At 47.8% G+C, this 22,836-nt stretch overlaps 8 protein-coding genes across 8 annotated transcripts; 5 read left to right on the top strand and 3 right to left on the bottom strand.

The window, feature by feature from the left end:
• Positions 1-2,760: 2,760 nt before the first annotated feature.
• Positions 2,761-5,910, top strand: E1B28_005519 (uncharacterized protein; the record flags this gene model as incomplete). The annotated part of the gene is made up of 9 exons (XM_043150086.1): positions 2,761-3,343; positions 3,391-3,566; positions 3,627-3,740; positions 3,790-3,854; positions 3,904-4,178; positions 4,227-4,460; positions 4,519-4,920; positions 4,974-5,081; positions 5,135-5,910. The coding sequence occupies 9 exons, from the start codon at positions 2,761-2,763 to the stop codon at positions 5,908-5,910; spliced, it is 2,733 nt and encodes a 910-aa protein (XP_043011170.1).
• Positions 5,911-9,097: 3,187 nt separating this feature from the next.
• Positions 9,098-10,013, top strand: E1B28_005518 (uncharacterized protein; the record flags this gene model as incomplete). Its single annotated transcript, XM_043150085.1, has 5 exons — positions 9,098-9,215; positions 9,277-9,339; positions 9,393-9,482; positions 9,548-9,806; positions 9,869-10,013. The coding sequence occupies 5 exons, from the start codon at positions 9,098-9,100 to the stop codon at positions 10,011-10,013; spliced, it is 675 nt and encodes a 224-aa protein (XP_043011169.1).
• Positions 10,014-10,355: 342 nt separating this feature from the next.
• Positions 10,356-10,538, top strand: E1B28_005517 (uncharacterized protein; the record flags this gene model as incomplete). The annotated part of the gene is made up of 1 exon (XM_043150084.1): positions 10,356-10,538. The coding sequence occupies one exon, from the start codon at positions 10,356-10,358 to the stop codon at positions 10,536-10,538; it is 183 nt and encodes a 60-aa protein (XP_043011168.1).
• Positions 10,539-11,375: 837 nt separating this feature from the next.
• Positions 11,376-12,276, bottom strand: E1B28_005516 (uncharacterized protein; the record flags this gene model as incomplete). Its single annotated transcript, XM_043150083.1, has 5 exons — positions 11,376-11,654; positions 11,715-11,829; positions 11,952-12,012; positions 12,066-12,168; positions 12,229-12,276. The coding sequence occupies 5 exons, from the start codon at positions 12,274-12,276 to the stop codon at positions 11,376-11,378; spliced, it is 606 nt and encodes a 201-aa protein (XP_043011167.1).
• Positions 12,277-12,831: 555 nt separating this feature from the next.
• E1B28_005515 (uncharacterized protein) lies at positions 12,832-14,733 on the bottom strand. Its single transcript, XM_043150082.1, has 5 exons — positions 14,529-14,733; positions 14,174-14,467; positions 14,078-14,115; positions 13,718-14,021; positions 12,832-13,662 (listed from the first exon to the last, which is right to left on the bottom strand). The coding sequence occupies exons 1-5, from the start codon at positions 14,691-14,693 to the stop codon at positions 13,378-13,380; spliced, it is 1,086 nt and encodes a 361-aa protein (XP_043011166.1). The 5' UTR covers positions 14,694-14,733; the 3' UTR covers positions 12,832-13,377.
• Positions 14,734-14,794: 61 nt separating this feature from the next.
• Positions 14,795-16,840, top strand: E1B28_005514 (uncharacterized protein). The gene is made up of 3 exons (XM_043150081.1): positions 14,795-15,053; positions 15,103-15,783; positions 15,836-16,840. The coding sequence occupies exon 3, from the start codon at positions 15,841-15,843 to the stop codon at positions 16,699-16,701; it is 861 nt and encodes a 286-aa protein (XP_043011165.1). The 5' UTR covers positions 14,795-15,053; positions 15,103-15,783; positions 15,836-15,840; the 3' UTR covers positions 16,702-16,840.
• An 81-nt stretch (positions 16,841-16,921) lies between these two features.
• E1B28_005513 (uncharacterized protein) lies at positions 16,922-18,811 on the top strand. Its single transcript, XM_043150080.1, has 3 exons — positions 16,922-17,165; positions 17,216-17,785; positions 17,838-18,811. The coding sequence occupies exon 3, from the start codon at positions 17,843-17,845 to the stop codon at positions 18,704-18,706; it is 864 nt and encodes a 287-aa protein (XP_043011164.1). The 5' UTR covers positions 16,922-17,165; positions 17,216-17,785; positions 17,838-17,842; the 3' UTR covers positions 18,707-18,811.
• Positions 18,812-20,654: 1,843 nt separating this feature from the next.
• E1B28_005512 (uncharacterized protein) lies at positions 20,655-22,187 on the bottom strand. The gene is made up of 7 exons (XM_043150079.1): positions 22,100-22,187; positions 21,925-22,039; positions 21,807-21,860; positions 21,621-21,752; positions 20,969-21,569; positions 20,860-20,903; positions 20,655-20,792 (listed from the first exon to the last, which is right to left on the bottom strand). The coding sequence occupies exons 5-7, from the start codon at positions 21,208-21,210 to the stop codon at positions 20,752-20,754; spliced, it is 327 nt and encodes a 108-aa protein (XP_043011163.1). The 5' UTR covers positions 21,211-21,569; positions 21,621-21,752; positions 21,807-21,860; positions 21,925-22,039; positions 22,100-22,187; the 3' UTR covers positions 20,655-20,751.
• Between the last annotated feature and the right edge of the window lie 649 nt (positions 22,188-22,836).

Below are 22,836 nucleotides of genomic sequence, written 5' to 3'. Positions count from 1 at the left end.
GTCTTTACGCAATCAGAAGATCGGTTTCAAGGTGTTTCCTGGAGGCTTGCCTTTGAACAGGTGTTGCAGGATCGACGCTGGGCAACGTATAGGGAGCTTCATAATAAGCAGGTTGAAGAAAAGGCACGGGAGGAGCAGCGATGCAAAGACCGTTAATGCGACTTAGTTGACTATGCTAGAAGGTTCTTTTTGCACTTTAAACAGTGCTATGGAGCGATATTTATCGTATTAAGAACTAGAGTGAGCCCGAATTGCTAGTTAAAGCTAGTGCTGCTAGTAGAATGTGCCGTAGGCGCAGCTAGACCAGTTAGAGAGAGCCGTAGATCGTGTCAGAAAACTGCATGACCGTTCGAAACCTGTAGAACACTATGAGCAGAGGACTTACGCGGTATTTCACCGAGTTCTACTCTCTACATTCTACTATGCACTAGCATATCAAGGGATTGTACTATTAGAAGACTTGTAGTCTTCACAGAACCGTTCGTAGCAGAACTTAACGGAGTCAAAAGACCTTCATATTAGGAGTACCTACTTCTACGGGGGATTTAGTTGACAAGAAATCGGACATAGGACCACGCAGACTAGGAGAAATTTGATATGACCGTAGATCGAGTCCCGATCTGAGGAAAAGACAAAAAGACATGATACAGATCCCAGATCACAGATAGAGTACCTAGGAACCAGGCAGGAATGAACAACGGATCTTGGAGTCCGCGCTGTTCATGTGCTATGGCGATTCGGAACTCTGGATCCATATGCTGGAACTACTTGGACTCACAAAGTCCATATGATTTGATAACGTCGAAATGCAGGATAAGGTCCGTAGGCAGGAAATACCATATGGTACGCCTATGTAGGTCCATTCTACATGCTGAAACAAGAATGAAGAATGGTCCAGATTGGTCCAAAACATATGATTCGAATACGGAAAAGCTCTGTAGACAAGATTCTGCACATGTAGCAGTCCCTAGCGATAAGACTCCGCATGGATTCGTAGCTATGGTGCATTATTTTTAGAGATAGAACAAGTAGAGATAGAATTACAAAGCTAGCGTAGAAGTAGTATAAAAGCAGCTCATGTATCCGTAGATAAAAAAGTACTACCCGTGCGTAGGAAAGTCCTGAGTGGGTTGCCCGTGAGTAACTGCTCTTGACACCAATAGAGAGATTTGCCCTGTCTTTGTGCAGTGAAACGATAAGATTTGATTTGAACTATACGAGACCGTCGAGGTCAAAACTAGAGAACTATCCGTCCGTAGGCCGCCGAGGTCTTGATTACTGTTTCGTGATCCGTCGAGGGTCTTAGCGTTTGTGTCCACCGAGGACTTAGTTTTCGTGTCCGTCGAGGGCAATAGTCTCCAATCGTTCGAATTAGTCTTACCGTAGACGAAATTCATAGTCCCACTTAGTCCACTGGACAATAAACAGAGCCCCTACAAACCTTAGAATCCTGTAGCTGTGGTGTTTTTACACTTGCAGTTACACATTGATTTCATAAGAACTTCATACGATACTGAGACTGTGATCTTGTGCGTAACCTTTGCCAAGCAGTCCACCCTTGCAATCTTTCCTGGTGTGTAGAGTTATTGATAGACTTTACACGGAGGTTTACTAGTTTTTGGGTTGATTTGGTGTTGGTGCTACTCCCGTAGCTCTGATATTAGGTTGACTCTTGAGTGGTATTCTTCGCCCATTACCGTGAGGATAAAACCCCGGAGGAGATGTGGATGCAATCAGCTCTTGCCTTGTTCTTGCCTTGTTAAAGCCCTAGGATTGGTAGTCTCGAGTATGTTTTTGTTGTTCGGCACCAAGTCATAAATGCCGTCTAAACCCGAAGCGCTGGAGAATCGGCCGAAACGGCTTTGTTTGTTTTTCTTAGTTTTTCTCATGATCATCTTTCTGTTTACATTCTCACGCATCTTCACCATCACCCACCATCTGTCGTCTCTCCACCCTCCAAAACTTGGAAAGACCTGAATGGTCTTCCTAATAATGCAACCTAAACACCCCCCTGTAGAGACTGGTAGAAGATAGTAGCAAACATGTCTACTCGGCTTCTCCCCAGGAGCTAGTAGCACAACGTGATCCTACTTCTTTACTTCTACTGGTTTCTACGTCGACGCCGCTAATTAAAACTGTCCTGCAAATTTTCTCCCCTTTACCACTCTCTCTTTTTTACTATCTACATCGACTTCAGTGCTCTCTCCGACACTTCCCGCCTGCTTCAAGTAAGTTGATCGTGTTTTGAAACTCTCTTTAGCCTCAGTTTCTTAATTCTAAGGCTCGTAGTTTTTTTTGTTATTGTACGCATCGCGACGTGTCTCTGATCTCGGCCAACTTCCAGTAAGTATCCTCAAACTCTCACTAGTCTCGATCTTCCTAATATTATGCCTTACAGTTTTTGATTCTTGACGCATGTCTCATATGTCTCAGCCACCACCACCCTCTCAACTACGCGCTTCCACCGCTCCCAGCTCTCCATCAACTGTGGACGAATACGAAAATGTGTTTCCTCCCATCTCCGAAAGTATGCTGCAAGCGGTGAATGTGTTGGAACGCGAAGAGTCGTCTTCCGAACCCCCTCTTCCAAACAAAAGGCTCTTGACACCCAAAAAACACGCACCCTCATCCATCCATGCGCTTGCAGCACAACGAAAAGCTGTGGCCAATGCACAGTTCCCTCAAAAGAACGCATCAACGCCGCCTCCACCATCCTGACCACTACGCTCTCCATTTGCCGCAACTTCCGAGACTCCCTACATGGCTGGGCATGAGTACGCCCATCCATTTGGAGCCGCTGGTCATCCATCTTACCTAGTTCAATATCCACAGTCAACGTTAGCAGTTCCGCCGGGACTCTTTCAGCCTAACGCATTGGCTGGACCCGGTATTCCTTCGGGATACCCAATGCAACATATTCCACAAGCGATGACTGCATCTGTAACGCCTACACCGCCACCATCCAACACCATCCCTCTCCAGCCAACGATAGCCACCCTCTCCATGCCTTCACCTCCCCAGGTAGAAGCGGTGCCATTGACGGTCCAAGCGACGCTTCCTCACATAGAAGAGGTTACAGGTCGCCCGACAAAGTCCGAGGCTCAAGGTCTGCAGGAGTCCTTTGCCGAGATGGACTCCCTCCTTGAGAAGTTAGCTGAACAGCTCGGTACGACTCCCGACCTACTTCTCTCTCGCTACCTTGCGAACGATTCGCAGGGTAGAATAAAGGGAAAGGATAATCCCTGGAACACGTATCAACAATGGGTATTGAATGATGACTCGATTCTCATTCAGGAGATGCAACGCCTGGAAGAAGAATCATCTGAGGACATGAAGTGGGATGGTGGGTAATATCGTATATCTACATAATCTGTATTAAGTTTACTTTAGGTCATTCACCCCCGGATGCTCGGCAACTCAAGCTCGCCTTTTGGAGGTTCAAAGATGATGAAGAAGATTGGGAAGAGATTCTCCGAGAAGCAAAAATCAAGGTGCTGCAAACAAAACAAATTCAACATTACCGCCGAAAGGCATTCGAAAGTATTTTTGAACGAATCAAGTCTCTGGTAGGCACTCTATACTCAACTTCTTCCTTGCGCCTGATGTAGACTCTCTTACCTTCGTAGTTAGCGACCGCTGATAACCGTTATGGTTTTAGCGGCGTTGCAATGCTTATCGGTAACAATGTAAATGAAGATCAGTCACTTGCTCACATCCACACGACGTCCAAGGTAGAAACAGTAAGTTATTGTTGTTACTACCTCGAAATCTATCTAATCTACCTTACAGTTTGCCGAGGATTGTTGTTTGACAGACCGAAGTGGTCTAATAGGACACCTGCGGTCCCTTGCATAGTACGTAGTTCGACCGCTGACAGGTAATATCTAACTCATCAAATCACAGTGAAAATGCTCGCCGTCAAGTTCTGAAATCGGAGATCGTTGCGGCTGCTGAGAGGTTTGACCTCATGTTGCAGTCTCCCACTGAACGACCTTCCAATCCTGGAGTAGCTTCGGCTTCGACGACTTCAACGGCTGCATCCTCTACCGCCAAGGATGTACCCGTCAACACTACGTCCCAAAATTCTTCATCGATTGTTTTCAGTGTCAGAGTTCCAAACTACTCGTCCGAAAGTAAGCTGACAGAGGCAGCAAGGATGGCACTTCGTGGCCGTGCAAGTATGTCTTTTCCGTTTTACTCTTTGCACTGTACTGATAGGGATCTAGGTGATGCTGGTCTCAATAGCGAAAAGCTCTATTGGAACACATTGCACAAACACATGACAAACGCGGGACTGGTAATCATTAATTGGCCCCATTCTGTCCTGCAACCATGGACAATCTCCTCCTCAAGTAGTAAAGGTATCGCCAAGCTCGACAAGGCATCAAGGATGGCTTTGGTAGCAGCGTGTGATGAGCATTGTCGAGAGCGGTTGTCTTTTGTGCCTTGCCAGAAAACAGGTACGCCACATACTTACCATTGAATCCGAACCATAAACTAACTCAGCACGACCTTCAGATATCAGGAACAGTAACGTTCCCATACTCTCTTTCACACCAGACGCCGATGGCAAAATCGGAGAGATATTCCTCAAGGATATCATGTCGAAGCCAATCCGAAAACATAGCAAGCGCAAGGCAAACATCAAGCTCGAGGCCGACTCTGATTCACTCGAAGGCGTTGACAGTGATGAACTCGACAACAGCGATGAAGAAGTTGCAAGTGCTGCACCAGCCACGAATAAAGAAGAGGAGACACCCACAGCTCGACCACGATCCCTACGAAGTACAGACCATGCCAAGTCTCAGCCTCCGGCTGCTGAGACTGCCACTGTCAAAACTAGGGCCAAGTCCCAACCGCCACCAAAAAACTTGTCATCTGCATCCGTCAAGAAGGTCTCGTTCCAGGATCCAGTGATCAGTGAGCATCTGTTTTGTCATGAAGACCGTTAACGTTACTGACCGCTAGCATAGCTAATGAAGATTCAAGATTTACTAAGGCACCTCCAGTCATCGTCACCAACGATGTGAGCATCTCTACCAACGTTCCGTCTAACTTCACTTCTCTTGAACGCCTTACCAGTACGTTCCTCTTGATTACTCAACTCGGTTTCCCACTCTAATCTTTTTAACAGACCTTCGCAACAATACGGCCAACGACAAGCCGGCGATTTCCATGAAAGATCTGGACCTGGTCATGACTGGCAAGTGTCCCTCGCCCCCTTCCGTGGATGAAGCCAACGCAAAGCGACCACGTTACGAGGATCCTACCCCTGCAAAAAACCCATTAATGGTGGCGGCGTCAACTCACACCAGCACATCTCAAAGCACCCCAGTGGCGAGTGTGCAACAAACGTACTCACCAGCTCCACCACTATCGCTGAAACCTCCTCACTTCAGCCCGGCACCTGGCGATGTCTCTCCCGAGCCCGTTCCCCCCTCGCATCCGCAACGTCATGCTACCCCTTCATTGACAATCACCCATCCTCAAAGCCCGGCACTTCTACCGGCTGCTGCGTCCGTTCCCCTTCCTCCCCCACTGCATCCGCAATGCCATTCTACCCCTACGATTGCACAACCTCCATACCTGACCCACCCTACTAGTTTCCAGAACTACCCCCATCACCAACCTCCTCAGCCCCAGTTCTCGCCGGAACAAGTACAGGCGGTGATGGCGATGATGGCCGCATCTGGATACCAGTTCCCGCAATCCACTGGTGCTGCCAACCCGTTTCTGGCACGAGGCCAGGCGGCTCAACCAGGAGGTAGTGTGTATCCTCCTCACTCAAACCATTTTGCTCCCGGGCACCCCATGCCCAATCGGTACCCCGTACACCCGGATGCTGGCTCCAACTACAGGCACAGAGGGGAGGTTGGTCAGTCCCCGTACCAAGGGGGAGACGCCAAATGAGTGTCGGGCTGACTCGTATCAGTATATCTGCATTCTGTCCTCATGCTTTTCTTGTACACCCTACGCCTTTCTTGTACCTGTTGTTGCTACGCTGATCTACTAGTACTTACGCTACTCTACTTCCACTATGATCCTCTACTAACAGCCTTTCACTTTATTCCCACCTGTTGTTTACTCAATAAATATACTGTATTTGTTGTGTATTTTACCTATCCCCCACTATAGGTGGAGAATGGGATGGGAAGATGCAGACGTAGCAAAAGGTAGGTAGTTACATCGCGTAACTTGGAAGGCGTAGAAGACCTCTAAGGCCCCTTTCTCACGGCTTTTCGGGGGGCCTGACAGGCCTTTACGTTACCTGTCAAGGCGCTGCCTGAGGTGGAATGCCGACACTCGCACAGAACAAAAGGATCTGTGGGCTTCAAACCCTGTTCACGACAAACTAGAGACTCTCCTCGGGAAAAAGGTATGTTCATGTCTGCGGTATCTCTACCCTTGCTCAGGGCCGTAATCCACAGATTGCCATTGACGACACCTTACAACCATACAAAGATGAAATTTTCAACAAGTATCCGATGGACACCTGTGCACAGCATCCGGGAATACGATGCTTTGTGTATGTACCGAAAAACTGGCATTTTCATCTTGATGACAACCGAGCAGGTGTCTGGGGGTACGAGATTGTGAGTCATCAAAATTCTTTTCATTTACTAGTTAAGTATTGATGTCTGTATGTCCTAGTTGCGAGGTAACACTGACTTTAATGTCCCGCCTCTCGAAAACAAGTTCTTCAAACTGGACCAGGTTATAAAGGAGCCTCGCCACAATCAAGTTTATACTCCCCCACCGCCACCTGCATATAATGTACCAGCTCCTACCACTCCGCATCTACAGCCTTATCCTGGATATCCTAGTATTTGGCCACCACCGCAACCTTTCAACCAATTCCCATATACTCCCCCATACCCCTTCCCGACAACGCCCATCAATGCAGCTGTACATCCTCCAGTAGCTAACCCTCGGAGCAGGAGTCCCGATATTCCAGCCATAGGGGACCTTTTCACTTGGCTGAAGAACGACATCAGGGTCAATCCTCCAGAGGTGTTTTTGACGGCCTTAGAGACCCTCCGTTTCCAGGTTGGTGATGATGTATCAGTTTTATCCGCACAGTATGTTAAGGAAGTTACGGGTTTGGAGGAACTGGAGTGGGCGAGATTCACAAAAGCTTATATCAGGTACCTCAAAAGATTTGAGAATTGAACGATAGGTTGTGATCAATGATTGAAGTATATATACAGCTACTACAGGTATCCGCTATCTCTAAACCATCCGGGGGCATTCCCTGCGTGAACAGCTATCATATAGGCTTCATATAACACTCACTTTGGAAACGGATGGTTGTCAAGCTCACGCCAGTGTCGGCGAAGGTGATATTTCACTGTATTAATCTGTCAGTTAGCAATCTTCGAACAGAGCAAGAAAACTCGGGTTCATACCACAACTAAAGCTTTCTTCAATGGGATTGAAATCAGGCGAGTGTGGTGGTAAGAATATGAGAATAGATCCTAAAAGCTCTGTCAGCCACAAAGTGAACATAGAATGATAAAGCAGATGGTACCATTTGCTTCAATGGCTTGTCGGATGGCCTGACCCTTGTGTATGTTACAATTGTCCATGATGAGGACACTACACGGTTGGGGGAAAGGATTCATGACATTAACCTAGTAGAGAGTCGCCAAGTAGTATTAGGCTCCAGGAGGAAGAGGATGTTGAATAACAAACACACCAGGTCACTAATCACATAATCATACATTTCTTCGCTGTCCACTGAATCCTCCACAACTCATACAGCTATGTATCCGCTCAATGCTAATGCAGCAAGGATGCTGTAGCCTGTAATGATCCCCTCGTTTGAAACTCATGATCTCTTCTGGAGTTTCCCCACGTTGTGCTCACCCATACTGCCGTGCAATTGTTCGGCCATCCTTCGAAGATTCGTCAACGAATACCATCTGTTCGGCTGTATAGTTTTGAATGATATGGTCCAACCATGAGGTGCGAAGGGCTTCATCACGCTGCGAGGCGATTTTTCTGATTAGTTTTCGGTGGAGTCCAAGTTCGACAAGGTTTCTTTGGATTGTGGGGATTGAAATTGACTGGCCGTGCATGATTGCCAGGTAGCCCATAATTTCGTCGAGGAAAATTGAAGGTGTCTCGTGCACCAGCTGATCCAACTCAATGGAAACAGCAGTTCCGAGAATTCTTGGACGTCCTTGAGGTAGTACGGGTGATCTGACAGACCCATATTCCTCTTCATTACGTACCCATCGCCGTACGCTGTCGTCTGAAACACCTAGAGCATCCAACACGGCGTCAAGACCCCAGCCTTCTTCTAATAGGTACAAAGCACGTTTCTTCATATCTGTGCTGACGTGACGGTAGACCATGTCATTTACGAGGGTTTGCAAGTGGAAAGGGCGTGTATTATAGAGTGGAAGAGAGCTACAATGAATTTACAGAGTTTTCGGCCTTTCTTTGACTTTTTTTGACTTTTTTTAATTTTTCGCACGCGCGAATGACGCGCCGCAAGGTTTTTGAGAACGACTGTAAACCCTGGAATGGATCAGCTGGCAAAAGCTGCAAGATTGAATTCAGTTTGTGAGCTTGGAATGGTCTCTTGATCAAGTGGACGTCACGGTATTAGTTTTCCCCCCCTTCTCTTGTTTCATATGCATCTGAGCACTGGTAACCGTTTACGAAGCTTTAGGGAAAACGTTCTCATGGGATTGTGTAGCGCCAGTTTGATATTCTATGGTTCAATATATTGTAGATACTGTGTGCTCCTTCCCGTAGAATGTGATACATCATGGCCATTATTTGAATCTTGGTCGTCAAGGATCGCTACGCGCGGGAAGGAATGGAAATACCAGGTTTTGACGCCTAGATCGTATATGTAGACCAGAAGATAGAAAGTAGGACCGACAAAGAAATTAACGTTGTAAGTGCTTGAAACTTGATAGAGGTGCCATGCGAAGGCTCTACACGGAACTCAGGGCCGACCATTTCTACATGGGCGCTCAAGCGCTCATGAAGCGCTTAGCGCATTCCTTCGTCCCAACAAATATGTGCACTGGTTACCATCGTCTGCTGCTTTATCCCGTACCACCAAATCCTCTCTCTTTGGCCTATGATTTCATTCTTTAACCTTCTCTCGCTCGTTTTATTACTGCCCGTGGCTGTTTCGGCACAAGATTTCAATGTGACTGTCAACGAGACGGATACCACTCAGATTACTTATGGCGGAGGTGAGTCGAGCACTAGACCTGGTTTTACGAGGCTCTGATGAAAGGACAAATATTTGAATAGGAGCTGGGGATGCGAGTCTTTGTAAAGTTGACGAACATGGTTACTTTATCGGTTCTCAACCAGGTGAGGAGAGTGGGTTGTTTGCCATGGGTTGCAGAGCTGAAATGGATGGTCAGGTTGCTACAATGTCCAGCCTCAACCTCCATGCACCGAATTTGCTGCGATGGGTCAGCAGAACACTTCGTACGGCTCCTGGAAGTTTAAAGGTGTGTTGGCCCGGTCCTTGGGATGGAACGTTCGTCAGCTTATCTTCTATATTCAACTTCCACAGGCTCAGCATTATACATAAGATCTCTCCTCAGTGACTTCTCCCCGACATTCAACATTGACATCGACGGAAAGGTTACTGAAGCTGACGGTGCCCAAATTGGCAAGGACTCCAGAGCATTTGACTGCTTTGATCTGTTTTCGGTGCAAGGACTGGATCCCAACATCGAACACATCGTCAATATGACCGTGAAGGGGGCATCGCCTAACAGAAACAAAACCTTGAATGTAATAACGGGACCGTTCTCTCTGATCAGTTATACGTGCGTATATCCAGATTTTCGAGACAAGACGGGATTGAGCCTTAGATGTTTTCCTCCTTTAGCTATACTACTAACAACCAGACGAACTCCTCAGGGTCTCAACAAAGGTCCGGAAGTAATGGAAGTCAGCGTCTTCTCACTACTTTTCCAGAGATACTGGTACTCTTTGTCTTCTCAGTATCGGGTTTGTATTTGGGAATCGTTTAGGTGGCCGAACCGCCTGTTTGTGCCATAATGGATTTCATCTGCTCTTTCAATTGCCATGGAAAGTTATGTTGAGATCATCACACATCGCATTCATCGTTCCAGTGGAATAATTCCAAACCCAGGACTGAAGTACTGAAGTTCCCGAAGGCCTGGGCCACTCAAAGTACATCTATTCTGCGTCGTAACCTTGATAACAGATCTCGATCGAAACAATTGGAACGCTTCGTTTCGGATGATGGAAATGCGGCTGCTTCCTCTTCGTTTCTGAAAGCCTGGTACCGCACCTTCCGCTACATCGACTTCAACCTGTTGTATAGGCCAGCTTTGGGGTGTACTTCCATCATGGAGTCCCTCGCTAGTACAAGCACCCAGGTCTCAAATCCCAATCCTCTCAAGACGGAGAGCCGTCCGTCTCATTGGGTTGGCGAAGAAGGAACAGCCTTCCAGAATCCTGGAAGGGCTGTCGGTCTTAGCCAGTCCGAACTGTTGGGCTGTCGTGCTCACGACCGGAGAGATCAGCTCTAGGTACGCCGAGTTTCGAGTTCATACCGACTATGCAAGAACCAATGCTCTAAATGTACCCGCATAGATCGTCTTCAAACACTCTAACAATACTCTACAGCACCAGAGAACATATGCGAGTTGATTCCCGCACGGAAGGCCTGGAAAAACTAGTACCGACGATCTCAAGCTAAAGGCAATGGGCCACGCGTTGTTCTTCGTAGACCTTCCATCGTAGACTCGACAAGTACACCAAGTTGTTGTGCTCGCATTTTGTTCGACCCCTTTGTTCAGTGAACGTTGTTCACCGATCCGGTGGGCGGAATATTCAAGCGAATAAACCGTGAGTGAAACCCTTTCCCCGGCCTCCCTCACTCAGTCTTTGCTACTCAGAGGTTCATGTCTCCGGTCCATTGCTCTCCGAAGGATAGCGCTTTAGCAAAATATGCCATAGGAATGAGCCTATCAACTTCCGCACTTCCGTCACTGGGATTTTGCTGCCAGTGATTCTTAACCAACTTGTGCCGCCAGTACATTCGTGTTGACTACTGAGCCCATCGCTCCGAAGAAAGAAGTTGGGATCAAAAGGCTCCTTCGTATGCACAGATGTTGGCTAAATAATGTTTTATGACTAGACAGGGGTTCTGATACATGTACACGGAGAGCCGTACAACCTGACATAAATATAGGTAACAACGGACATTGACATCGTATGTCCGTCAAGAAGGGGGAAGGGTGGATGATATAGTATGTATACTAAGTATGTTCGACATCGCGTTTCGGAATCGCAACAGTAATCTCTAATTCAAACGTTCGGAGTGCGGAGAAAATTATGAGCCGCAAGTACATCAACCTCGAATTCTAAGCATACGAAGTCGGCCTCGTGGTCATCTGGGGGCCAGTCCTCGAATCCCTATACAGGCTGGCCCTGGGGTCCCACCTTCCGTGCATGGGCTCATTCCAACCACGGTTCACGCTTGCAAACACAATGCTGATGATCATGATAATCGTAAGCGTAGACCAGGTGATCCAGGAGAAGGCGACGAGGGCTGTGAGGATTCTGCACGTTTGATACATGCGGCACGAGCTGAGGTTGCCCCAGCGAGCGTTGGGGTCGGGGCTTTCCGGGGACCGGTGACTCTGTGAGAAGGAACTGGTTTGAAACGGAAGGAGGAAGATGGGGATGTTTGAAACACGAACCGTAGCGATCGCGGCACCAACAAGAAGCATAACCCAGAGGATGAACGAGCCGATCAATTCACCGCGGAAAGTGGAGATGAAACGGTTCTCTCGGCGTTTGTGGATGGTGAAGATGCTGAATGACCAAGTCAACAGGGCAAGGCGAACGTCATACGCGTATATGAAAGTTCATTTGTTCAGGGTGGCAAGAATAGGTCAGATCAGATCGATGACGCAGAAAAATATGACATTACTTACACAAACCAGGACCACAGCATAATCAATATTGAGGTTGCGAGCAGTTCTGCGACGATTGGGTCTGCAGCGAGATCAGCTGCATAACGGGGTGCTAGCTAGCTTTACCAGGCGTACCATAAAAATTAACACCTCCATTCAGAGGGTCTCCTTCTAGAAGATGAGTCGTGTAGTTGATTCTTGCAGCGGTCAGACCCAGGAGAACGATAGAGAAGAGAGACTGTAGAGAGAACAAAAAGTCAATGACGAGGAAAATGTCGGTAAGACAACGCGAGCTAACCAAGGCGAAATAAAGCGCAACTCGAAGAGCTGTGGTGTCGAAGGACATTGTCGAGTGCAATCAAGCGTGGGTTTCAAGAAATGGCGGTAAAGGTTCGAACGTTGGAAGGGGCCTATGAGACAAGCTAAGCAAGGTGAAGGTTGTCTAGGTAGCTTTGAGAGGGGAGAAAGTTCACGAACCTCGATGGTTATAAACGAGGAATATGAACGACATGCCTCGAGGCTACCACATGTCTGGTCTAGCTATCTCACATTACGATAGTGGGACCCTGAAACCTTTGTTCTTACGTCGACCACGTTCCGAGGGTGGATCCCAGAATAACCAGGCGTCATTGAGTGCTACATCGCGGCTCTGTGGTACACGCCTAGACGGGTCAGATAGGCTGTGCCACGATGGGAGAAGAACGTTGCACGCACTCACCAGTGGCAGTGGCCGAGTCTATCCTTTTACTTACTATTATGCTAGCAAAGCCAACGAGATTATCGGAGTCCCTCTGAATTACATTGGCGGCTGAACGTCATTGAAAACGAGGACGCCACGCACCTACCACATGTTAGAGGGGACTGAAGGGTTCAATGAGAAAGAGGGTAAATTGGTCGTCGTGGTAAGTGAGAGTCACGCCCGCCGCAGGTCTGAGCTCATCATCCTCGGCAACTTCCGAAAGCTCTTGTCAGACGCCTTCATCGTCTAGCTCACGTTGTTATTCTTCATAGCCTCCTTGATCTGCCTCACAAACGAACAAAACAATTGTCATCCACTCAATCCCAGTGACGCACCCCGGAGTTCACAAAGAGTAACCGTAGCACTGGTGGTTTGTACTGGATGTAAGTGTTTCGGTCATCGTTACTGAGTCTGGAGAAGGTCTTGAGGAGTGTAGGAAGATATGGGCGAGTAGAAATCCGATGGCAAGAATGGAGGATCCGGAGGAGCTTATTGGGCCAATTGTACTGCCGTTGAGTATATCAATGGTACCATTGTCGTCGTTGACGGTCAGTTGGCGTTGATTCTGGATATCTCGATAAACTGACCCGATAATCTACGACGTCAGATGGAGGTATTATATTCTACAAACACAGGACCGTTGATCATCTATAGCTAAGGACCCTGGTTAATTGCCATGCTATGTAGCTGAAAACGACCCACTGCAAGCTATCCTCCAGCCGCCGTTGGGATCGCCGGTTTGCCTTTGATAGTGTAAGAGATTTGTGTTCTCCAGTGACGACCCCAACGCTGGGCACCAAGAGGTGTATCATCGTATGCGATTAATGGGGCACGTAATTGTTTCCATTTAAGTCCTTTCTGAAGTGTCCCAAAACGAGAGACAACTTCATGTATAGTAGGTCGTTTGTCGGGATCAGGAAGGGTCATGTCCGTAATCAGGCCATCCATGAATTCTAGTCCTCGTCGTTTTGGGAATAATGTTGGTGATAGTGTCTGCAAACTAAGTTAATATACGGCTTCCATGCGAGTGGGGGTAACCAAAGCGTACACCACTCATCAAACACTCTCGAAAGAGGTTTCCTAACCGGTAAATGTCAACAGTGAAAGGATCTGCAGGTTCATTTCGCTTGAACTCTGGTACTGTCCTGTCTCCACCATAGCAACGTTTTCGATTTTGTGGCTGTTGCTCGGATAACCCAAAATCGATATAGTAATACTTCACTGGGCGTTCTGTACGCGTAAAGACACGAACCTTTCGACTCCAATCACGGGCCATTAACGGATTTGCGGGGTGTATTGGAAGGTCGTAGAGCGGACGAGAGTCCATCATTATGTTGTTGAACTTAATATCACTGTTGGTCGAGAAAATTAGGTTTATCTCCCGTAAATGATGAAAGAAAATGCTCGCTTATGTGCTATGTAGTGGTCGTGAAGAAATTGAAGACCCTAGTATTGGAAACCATTAGCCTTTCGTAAAGAAGCCGAGGGGAGCAGTGTTGCAGACCTCGCAAAGCTGCTTAAAGAAATCCAAGGCTTCGCCCACCGTGTCGAACTCTGGTTCATGCCAACGGGTCAAGAAAGGTAAAACAAGAAGAACTATATCCGATTCCGGCTCGAGTTCGCGTGGTACACTGAGAATTTCGAAGCAACGAGCGCAATGGTTTCGGGGGTCTTGAACATCATCCATTTCGGACAAGATACGGTTCATTTCTACTTCAGAATCAGAGGCAGGTAGTTTCTTGAAGCAGACGACCATTCCATCTGATATTCTCTCGGCGTCAAGGAATCCTGCATTTTCCTACAGAAAGCAAAGACATTCACATAGACTGTCACTCCATTCTGAGAACATAGCCACTCACCAGCATTTGTCCGTCCTCGCAACTGCTAGGCTCCATCATACGGTCCTTCCAGGAGGCTATCCATCCTGGACGATATCGAGCTCGTAAGCGATATCCTCTCTCGTTGAGCCAAGGCTCACATCGAACCCAAAATTCCTCAGCTTCTTGTAATTGTCGTGATTTCATTATTGTGTATGTGGTATGCGGTGGTTGTGGCTGATGCACTATCTCCGGCCCGGGAAATGAATTACTGAATGTTTGTACAAGGGCTGACCTTATCATTTTGCAATTACTTTGTCTTCCCTCTCTTCTTACATCCTTCAGGGCACATCGAATCCAAGGATGCCCAAAGTATTTAGTAACGCAATGAAACGAACTCGAGCTCAACATCTCAAGCACAACTCGACTCACAGAACGCCATGCAAAAATGGAAACACCTTCAAAGTCTCGCTGATAACTTGGAAGTAGTCAGTGCCTTGAAGACCTCACCAAGGAGGTTCGACCCGCCGCTTCTGGACCCTGTTTAAGGATCAATTGAAGTACAAAGTAAGTTCCGAATCAAGTATGCATCTTTATCGGCTAAACTCCGTTTTAGGGCACACGACCGTCTCATTGCCTTTACAATATCCAACAGCCAGCCGAAAATTTTTCATCCTGAGATGGACTCATTCGAATCATGGAATCTCATCGTACTGATCCACTCGAATAAACGGCGAGAAATACAAGGTTCATTCTTGTTTGAGGAAAGAGAAATGCTGGAGGTCTTCTGAGCTTTGTGTATGGATTCGGACGTGTTGTGGGTGACGGCGCCACCCTCCAGAACGGTGCATTCATCATTTACCGACTAACATCACACACGTCGATGCTGTACGCTCGGTCCTTCAGTATCCTACGGAACCAAGATGGATATATCTACACCATCGAGACGCCGCCGCCACAACAGACATACTGAATGGAAAACGACTAGATCGGAAGTTTGGAACCTTGTGTTCATCACTGTTCATTTGATCTGTCTCAGTACCAGGTCAGACCAGGTCAGTCGATCCCAGCTCACGAGGCACGGCTTTTCGGCTCTCTCCCGCTTTCACTGGGATGTGACTACACAAGAAATGGGGCACTTCCAGCTCGTTTGATTGCCTCAAACTGGACTCGCCAACAAGGTCGAAATTGCGGCATCGCTGATGTCCACCAACCAACCCCGAGGCCACCGGAACGGTACAAAAGGCTCAACATTTTGGACAGACAAGTCCAACGCCCATCTGCGTGATCATAGTAGGTGAGTCGACATCTTTTTTGTGGACGTTGACGTTTATTGATTTGCTCCTCAGTCAATATGAAGGCACCCCTCTTCGTTATCCTGGCTGCTCTATTGCCATATGCTTTGGCAGCACCAGCTCAGTCCGGGGAAATGGTACAGACTCCAGGTGGATTGCGTCCAAAGTCCAACGTCATCCAGATCCCCGAAGGTGGTGCAATCAGCCTCACCGAGACCGAAATCCATCTACTCGATGGATCAAAAAGGATCGTTCACGTTACTCCGAGAAGTGAGGCAAGAGTTGCGCGTGCCACAAACAGCACGGGGCCACCTCCCGAGCTATCAGGATGGATTTCATGGGCACAGTGGCGTCGCACTACTTCCCCTATCCAAAACTTTGTCACAACATGGGTTGTTCCACCTACTCCTAAAACCAATAACCATCAGCTGCTCTACCTCTTCAACGGTCTCGTACCTGATAGTTCTACGGCCATTCTACAGCCTGTCCTGCAATGGGGTGTTTCTCCAGCAGGAGGTGGCCCCTACTGGACAGTTGCGGATTGGTACGTTACTGATACCACTGCGTACTGGTCCCAGCTGCAGAGTGTGTCCGTTGGACAAAGCTTGCAAGGCGTTATCCAACGTTCTGCCCAGAACGCTGATGGCACGTTCAACTATGTCAGCGGGTTTACAGGCAGCCCTGGCGTTGCCCTCAGTAACTCTCCCGAGATCACCTGGGCCTTTGAGACTTTGGAGGCGTACGGTGTTACCGCGGCTTCAGATTATCCTACTGGTTGTACCGTCTTTACGGGCATTGGTATAACGACGAGTAGTGGTGCGGCAGCTGTGTCGTGGAGTACCGTCAACGATGATGCTGACAGTATTCACGCCACGAGTGGAAGTAATGGGGATGTCTCCATCTGCTACCCATTAGCATGAGGGTTGTAGATCAGTGGGCATCCAGTATGAGCCTTGAAGTTTCTACCTTTTCCCCCGCTTCATAACTTATGTATGCCAGTCCTTTTTCTATCGAAGAAGTTATTTGTATCCAGACAGTTAGATCAAACCGTATGCACGTAGGATCTTTGAGCTATCTTGCAATTTTATCTTATCTCCCATTACGGGAGATTATCGATTATCGATTACGAGCGGCGCTTAACGCATCTTACTCATAACCTTCATTCTTCGCTATTCTCGAAGCATTTGTCGACCATGATTCAGAAACGGGTTGAGTGTCACCAACCAGCTGGCAACTTTGCATCGACTCACAGACCTTTGGCAAATTTCCAACGTGGCACGTTCAACGCCAATTCAATGGAGAAGTGGGATATCATTCAAGAGGCCTTGAACACAAATTCGGATTCTTGAGATTCATCGCGCCGCTCTGGCCTCGGACCCTGGTGGTAAGTTCCAAAGTCAAGTATAAACCTTCATCGTTTGAATTCCGGTCTAGGTCTGAATGCTTCCCATTTCCGAATGTACGATAACCACCAGACCTTTCTATTCAAGGGTATCAATTGGCGGGTTTCGAAGCTGATCATAACAGCTCTTTGGTCATCGATAACCATCCATGAAGTACAAAAAGCCGAATCTAGCCGAATACAGCGTCGAGCATGGCAACGAGAACGAAACTCGGAAACCGCATGGTCTCAGCGCGTTACTACTTTACTGCAACAACAGTGATAACGGAAATTGGTGTGCGGTACTATTTGAACGGGGTGTCGGATAAATAAGCAAACGGTCTGCACTGTCCATATCTACATCATAGCGGGGACAAACTTTCCGTTATCATCGATATGCACTCGCCAAAACACTGAATGAAAAACGAAATCAGCTCTCACGAAGGGACCGAATCTCCACTTCTCTGGTCTACTTCAACTAATCTGGTTCTACAGTGGATAGGCACCAACAGTTGCACCTCATGTTCGTCTGTTCGGTGTGACTATTGGTGGATCAGACTTACTATAAAACGCTCAACATTTTGGACAGACAAGTCCAACGTCCATCTGTGTAATCATAGTAGGTGAGTTGACATCTTTTTTATGGACGTTGACGTTTATTGATTCACTCCTCAGTCAGTATGAAAGCACCCCTTTTCGTTATCCTGGCTGCTCTGTTGCCATATGCTTTGGCAGCACCAGCTCAGTCCGAGGAAATGGTACAGACTCCAGGTGGATTGCGTCCGAAATCCAATGTCATCCAGATCCCCGAAGGTGGTGCAATCAGCCTCACCAGCACCGAAATCCATCTACTCGATGCATCACAAAGGATCGTTCACGTTGCTCCGAGAAGTGAGGCAAGAGTTGCGCGTGCCACAAACAGTACGGGGCCACCTCCCGAGCTATCAGGATGGATTTCGTATGCATATTGGCATCGCCCCAGTACTCCCATCGAAAACTTCGTCACAACATGGGTCGTTCCACCTAATCCTACAACCGATCACGGTCAGCTGCTTTACCTCTTCAACGGCCTCCAACCTCAAAGTGAGCCGGCTATTCTACAGCCGGTCCTTCAATGGGGTCTCTCCCCAGCGGGTGGCGGTTCGTACTGGGCGGTTGCAAGTTGGTACGTTACTGATACCACTGCGTTTTGGAGCACGCCGCAACAGGTTGCCGTTGGTCAATCCTTGCAAGGCATCATTCAGCGTACTGGTCAAAACGCTGACGGAACGTTCAACTATGTCACCGAATTCGCAAATATTCCAGGCGTCACTAACCTCACCAACTCGGCTGAGCTCGTTTGGGCGTTTGAGACTTTGGAGACTTACTCTGTCACCACGGCTTCGGATTATCCTACTGGTTGTACTGTCTTTACGGACATTGATATAACGACGAGTAGCGGTGCTGAAGCTGTGTCGTGGAGTACCACCGACGACGATGCTGACGGTATTCACGCCACGAGTGGAAGTAATGGAGATGTCTCCATCTGCTACCCATTACCATGAGGTTTTTAGATGAGCGACAGGGATTTTCATGGACTAGATAGCGTGTAGCGTGGATGATTCTTGTTTCTATCACCGATTGAATTTTATTTCGCGAGCCCCAGTGTATAATTGTATTGCAGATCACGATGGGCATCCCATCCAGCTCACCTTGAAAAAGTTCGTGGACACTATCAAGAGTGATCCGTTCGTAGGGCTCGAACGAAGGATGAATCGATGAGGAATCCTCGATCACTCAAGTAGCCGTCAACCCGAGTCTTTCACCCCGGAAAGATTCCTGACCAAAAACGAAACATGCTTGGGAGAAGGTGAACAACAGCCCACGTGGTTCTTAGCTCGAGCAGGGACAAAGGTGAAACGAACAAGCTCAATAGCCATGATTCTCGACATACGAATCTTCAACAGTTTAATCACATCCTACTTCTTCCCGCTTGACACTTCAGACACTCAAAATGTTGACAGAGAGTACCAAGGGTGCCAAATTGTGCACCGCAGCTTATCAACGGTCAAATGTAGGTTTTCTGAGAATCCCAAATGAATCCGCGAGCCCATATTCGTTGTCGAAGTACATTATCAGCCCACGTATCGACCGGTAATCCGCATGTGTGGCAAGAATAATGTTCCCTGGCGAGTTTGTGGTGCGAGAGGATCCCTTCTCGTTGACACACTGTTTTTGACTACGACACAGGCGTTGGAGTCTGGCACTTGCGCGTCGGGAAAGTGTTCGTGAAGAATTTGCAGGATAAATGATGAGGGAATTGACGGAAATGTCCTTGAAGGCTTTTCCATGTATCAAAGCTTCTCTGAGGGCAGCAGTCGTAGCTTCCGTAGTTCGGGTTCGGATTAAACTAGGACCGAGTCGGCGAGAAGAATAGTAAAGACAGGAATAGAACGTACATATCTAGTCCTAAGCAGATAGGAAAGATCCGAATGCTCCTATTCCGTAGCTCACGGTTGTCGCACTGGTGCTTATCACGGCCTCGCACAACTGCCTAGCCTTAGGACGATTGGGCCCCTTCTTGACGCCGGAATCTACACTGTCATTGACGCGTCCGACATCGTATTCCGTCGGAGGGTAAAGGTAGAGTAGGTTTTAAGAAGAAAGGACGGGTCGAACAAAACCATCTGTGATCGCAGCAAGTGAGGGTGGCCGTCTAATCTGCACTTACATCCGTCACGACCTCGGACTCGTACCTGCGTCCAGAAGCTTCTGGCGGCCCTGGAGTATTTACAAGGATGTCGCCGTATGTTTTCCCTTTTTGACTCATACTCTTCTCCGAACTCCCAACACGCCTCATTCACGATGAATGCAAAGTTGTACGGTTGGTAATCGAGAGTGCGGACTCCTGTCTGAACAAGGAAGGATACCTCGTCTCACGATCTTCCCCTTCCCTGAACGCTGGTATGAGTGCATAGGAAGATGCCGTGAAACATTTCTGGGCTTGTATCTATGTGAGTGAATCACTTCTTTCATGTGGTGCCTAACTCATTGGGATCACTTTCTGGTCTATGCCATGCAGGTGGGCAAACAATTAAACATCGCGATTTCAGTGTCAAAACACTACTTTTCATCGCGGTTGGACCTGCTCACTTTTGATCACATCGTAGGGAAGCTCCAGCGAATTTACCGGCATGATGTTAAATCGTTTTTGTGGGTTCTGGTGTGGATCTATTGTTTCCGGAACGGCAAGGATGCCAATGCGACAACGTTCTCACCATACCTTGAAGCGAAAGGTGAGATACTGGATCAGGCGTTATCTTATCTGTAAGATAAAAAAGGAAAGAAATTTGCACAGTTAAGCGGACCACAAATGGCAAGTCCGACCGGTTACGAGGACTCGTTACGAACGGAGTGAACAATCTGGGTTGGAATGCATGGGAAATGGAATCAGCACAGACTTGGCCCGCCCTTAACGTGAACAGTCGCAAGAAGTAACATTCAACCTTGCATATTCGGAACACATATCAACTACAGAGTTTCATATACGAGCTTAGTCCGAGCCATAAACTTGACATGGGCCCTGGCGGACCGCCTAACCAACCAGCGTTCAAACGGAGACAGGAACGCAACCGATGCTAATGAGAGTGCCTAAAGACGAAATACAAATCAGTAAGCAGTCAAGTGAGTGGCAGTTACTGAAAACAATCGTGTTTACCATGGCTGTTGTCGTCGCAATTGACGGTGTTACTTCCATCAGCGCTTAGAAAAGAGGGTATTGTCAGCCTCGTGTATACGTCAATTCAAGGGCTTGGCTGTGAACTAACCATGCACCGTTGTTACTGCCAATGACGGTGATAGGGCTGCAGTCGAGGCCAACGAGGACATCGAGGTTCTGCAAGACGACACCGATCGACTTGAGGATAACGGCAACGGCGGGATCGCTGGCCTGGGTAACTTGTTGGCAACATTGGGTACCGCTATCACCTCCACCACCGTTTCGTGGGACGGCAGTGGCGGCAGCAAGGGTAGTGAGAGCAGAGAGAGCAAAGAATTTGTTGAACAACATGATGAACAATGTAAAGTACTAGAACAGGCGACTGCTGGTGTGTTCGAGTGAGGAGCAGGACGTCGTTTGAAGGAGGCTTTTATACGTTTTTCTGGTCCAATTTCTGACTCCCTAGTTGTGCTTGTACTTAACTTTCAGGACCAACGAAATCTATCAGTCCCATGTTGAAGTGGAGCTAGGTGGAGTCCTTGGGAAAACACGCCTCACGAGTCGAAGCGTTTTATAGCGGGCAAGGGCGTGTAGTTGAAGGTGTAATGAGAGACTTCCGTCAGATCAAAGATGTCTGTGATGGTTCAATTGAAGTCACCTCTGGGTGACGCAGGTGGCTGGAAACAAGTTCGAAAGAATTGAGACGGGTTCTGTCTGATATCGCAACACCGCGTCGAATAATGAGGTTAACATCTACTCACCTCCCACAGCAGACACCTAACGTTTTTTTCCTCCATCAGATGTTTATGCGGACTTCACGTTGACTTCACATTCCAAAAAGTACTTGCGACGAGATTCGATGCTACTTTGATGCTACTTATCTCCCCGTTCCTCTGCAGAACAAAATTTAGCGAGGAAGACAATGATACTAAAGTTACTGCACGTACCTGTCATCAGGAACGGGAAGGTCATTGTTCTAACTTCTGTATTCAGCTTAGAGTCTAGACAGCATCGTAGTCATCAGCCTCCGGTAACAATTTAATGAGCAGGTGGACACAACGTCACCACAATATAAAGATCGGAGATTGAGTTGTCTTGAGCGGCGTCCCAGGATCGACAGCCAGTCTCTTAAATTCCGATATGTATAATGACACTGGGTCATAATCGAAATTAGTTGCGCCTAAGTGAAATAATCATCAGTGCCCTTGTAACCCCATGAGAAGATGAGAGTTTTCTGTACCTTCACGGTCTACCAGGTTGCGCCGCTCGCATTGATGGGTGGAAGGTGGTACGATTTCAAGTTCGGGCGTCGGTTGCGTCCCACGTGCTTGAAGTCTAACGTGGCGCACCGCGTCGTCCGCAGTGGCAAGTCAAACGCGTTTTTTCTTCTTCTGACGTCTGAGTGTGCTTTCTGTGACATACCCATGTCATTTTCTTCCGAACCTGCTGCACAGAGAACGAACAGACAGCCGGCCTTCTTCATTGATCTTCCAAATCTCAGGAGAAATGTTGACTGAGAGACGAAGGAGCAAAACACCGCGGCCACGCGGGGTCCTTCTGGATAGTAGATTTACCCCATCCACTATTTCTGACTTCTCTTTCTCATTCTGTTCCGATATACCGTTCAACAGCACCAATGACGATTCTTTTGAGTTCTCATTCATATGATGTTTGTTCGGTGGCTCGATAGACAGCTGTCGGACAGAAGTCATGAGAATAACAGTGATACTGAATTCGTGTACCTGACATGAAGAACTTAAAAAACAAAACAATCAGTCACATTTCATCATCGTCACTTTGTCATTTTGGGAAGAGAGTCTCACATCTAGGCCGGCGACAAGCTTTCGTATCGCACCCGAACGAGTCGTTTGGTTTTTTGATTGACCAAAGAGACGAGAGAGTAAGAGACGAGAGAGTAAAGGCACACAGGGACCAGAATGACAATGATTTGGATCAACCGCGAACGTCGCAGTATAC

The sequence above is a fragment of the Marasmius oreades genome, chromosome 3 (assembly GCF_018924745.1).
Source record: "Marasmius oreades isolate 03SP1 chromosome 3, whole genome shotgun sequence".
NCBI classification, from domain to species: Eukaryota; Fungi; Basidiomycota; class Agaricomycetes; order Agaricales; family Marasmiaceae; genus Marasmius; species Marasmius oreades.
Note: the sequence above shows the minus strand (reverse complement) of the source record. Positions and strands in the feature narration are given on the sequence as shown.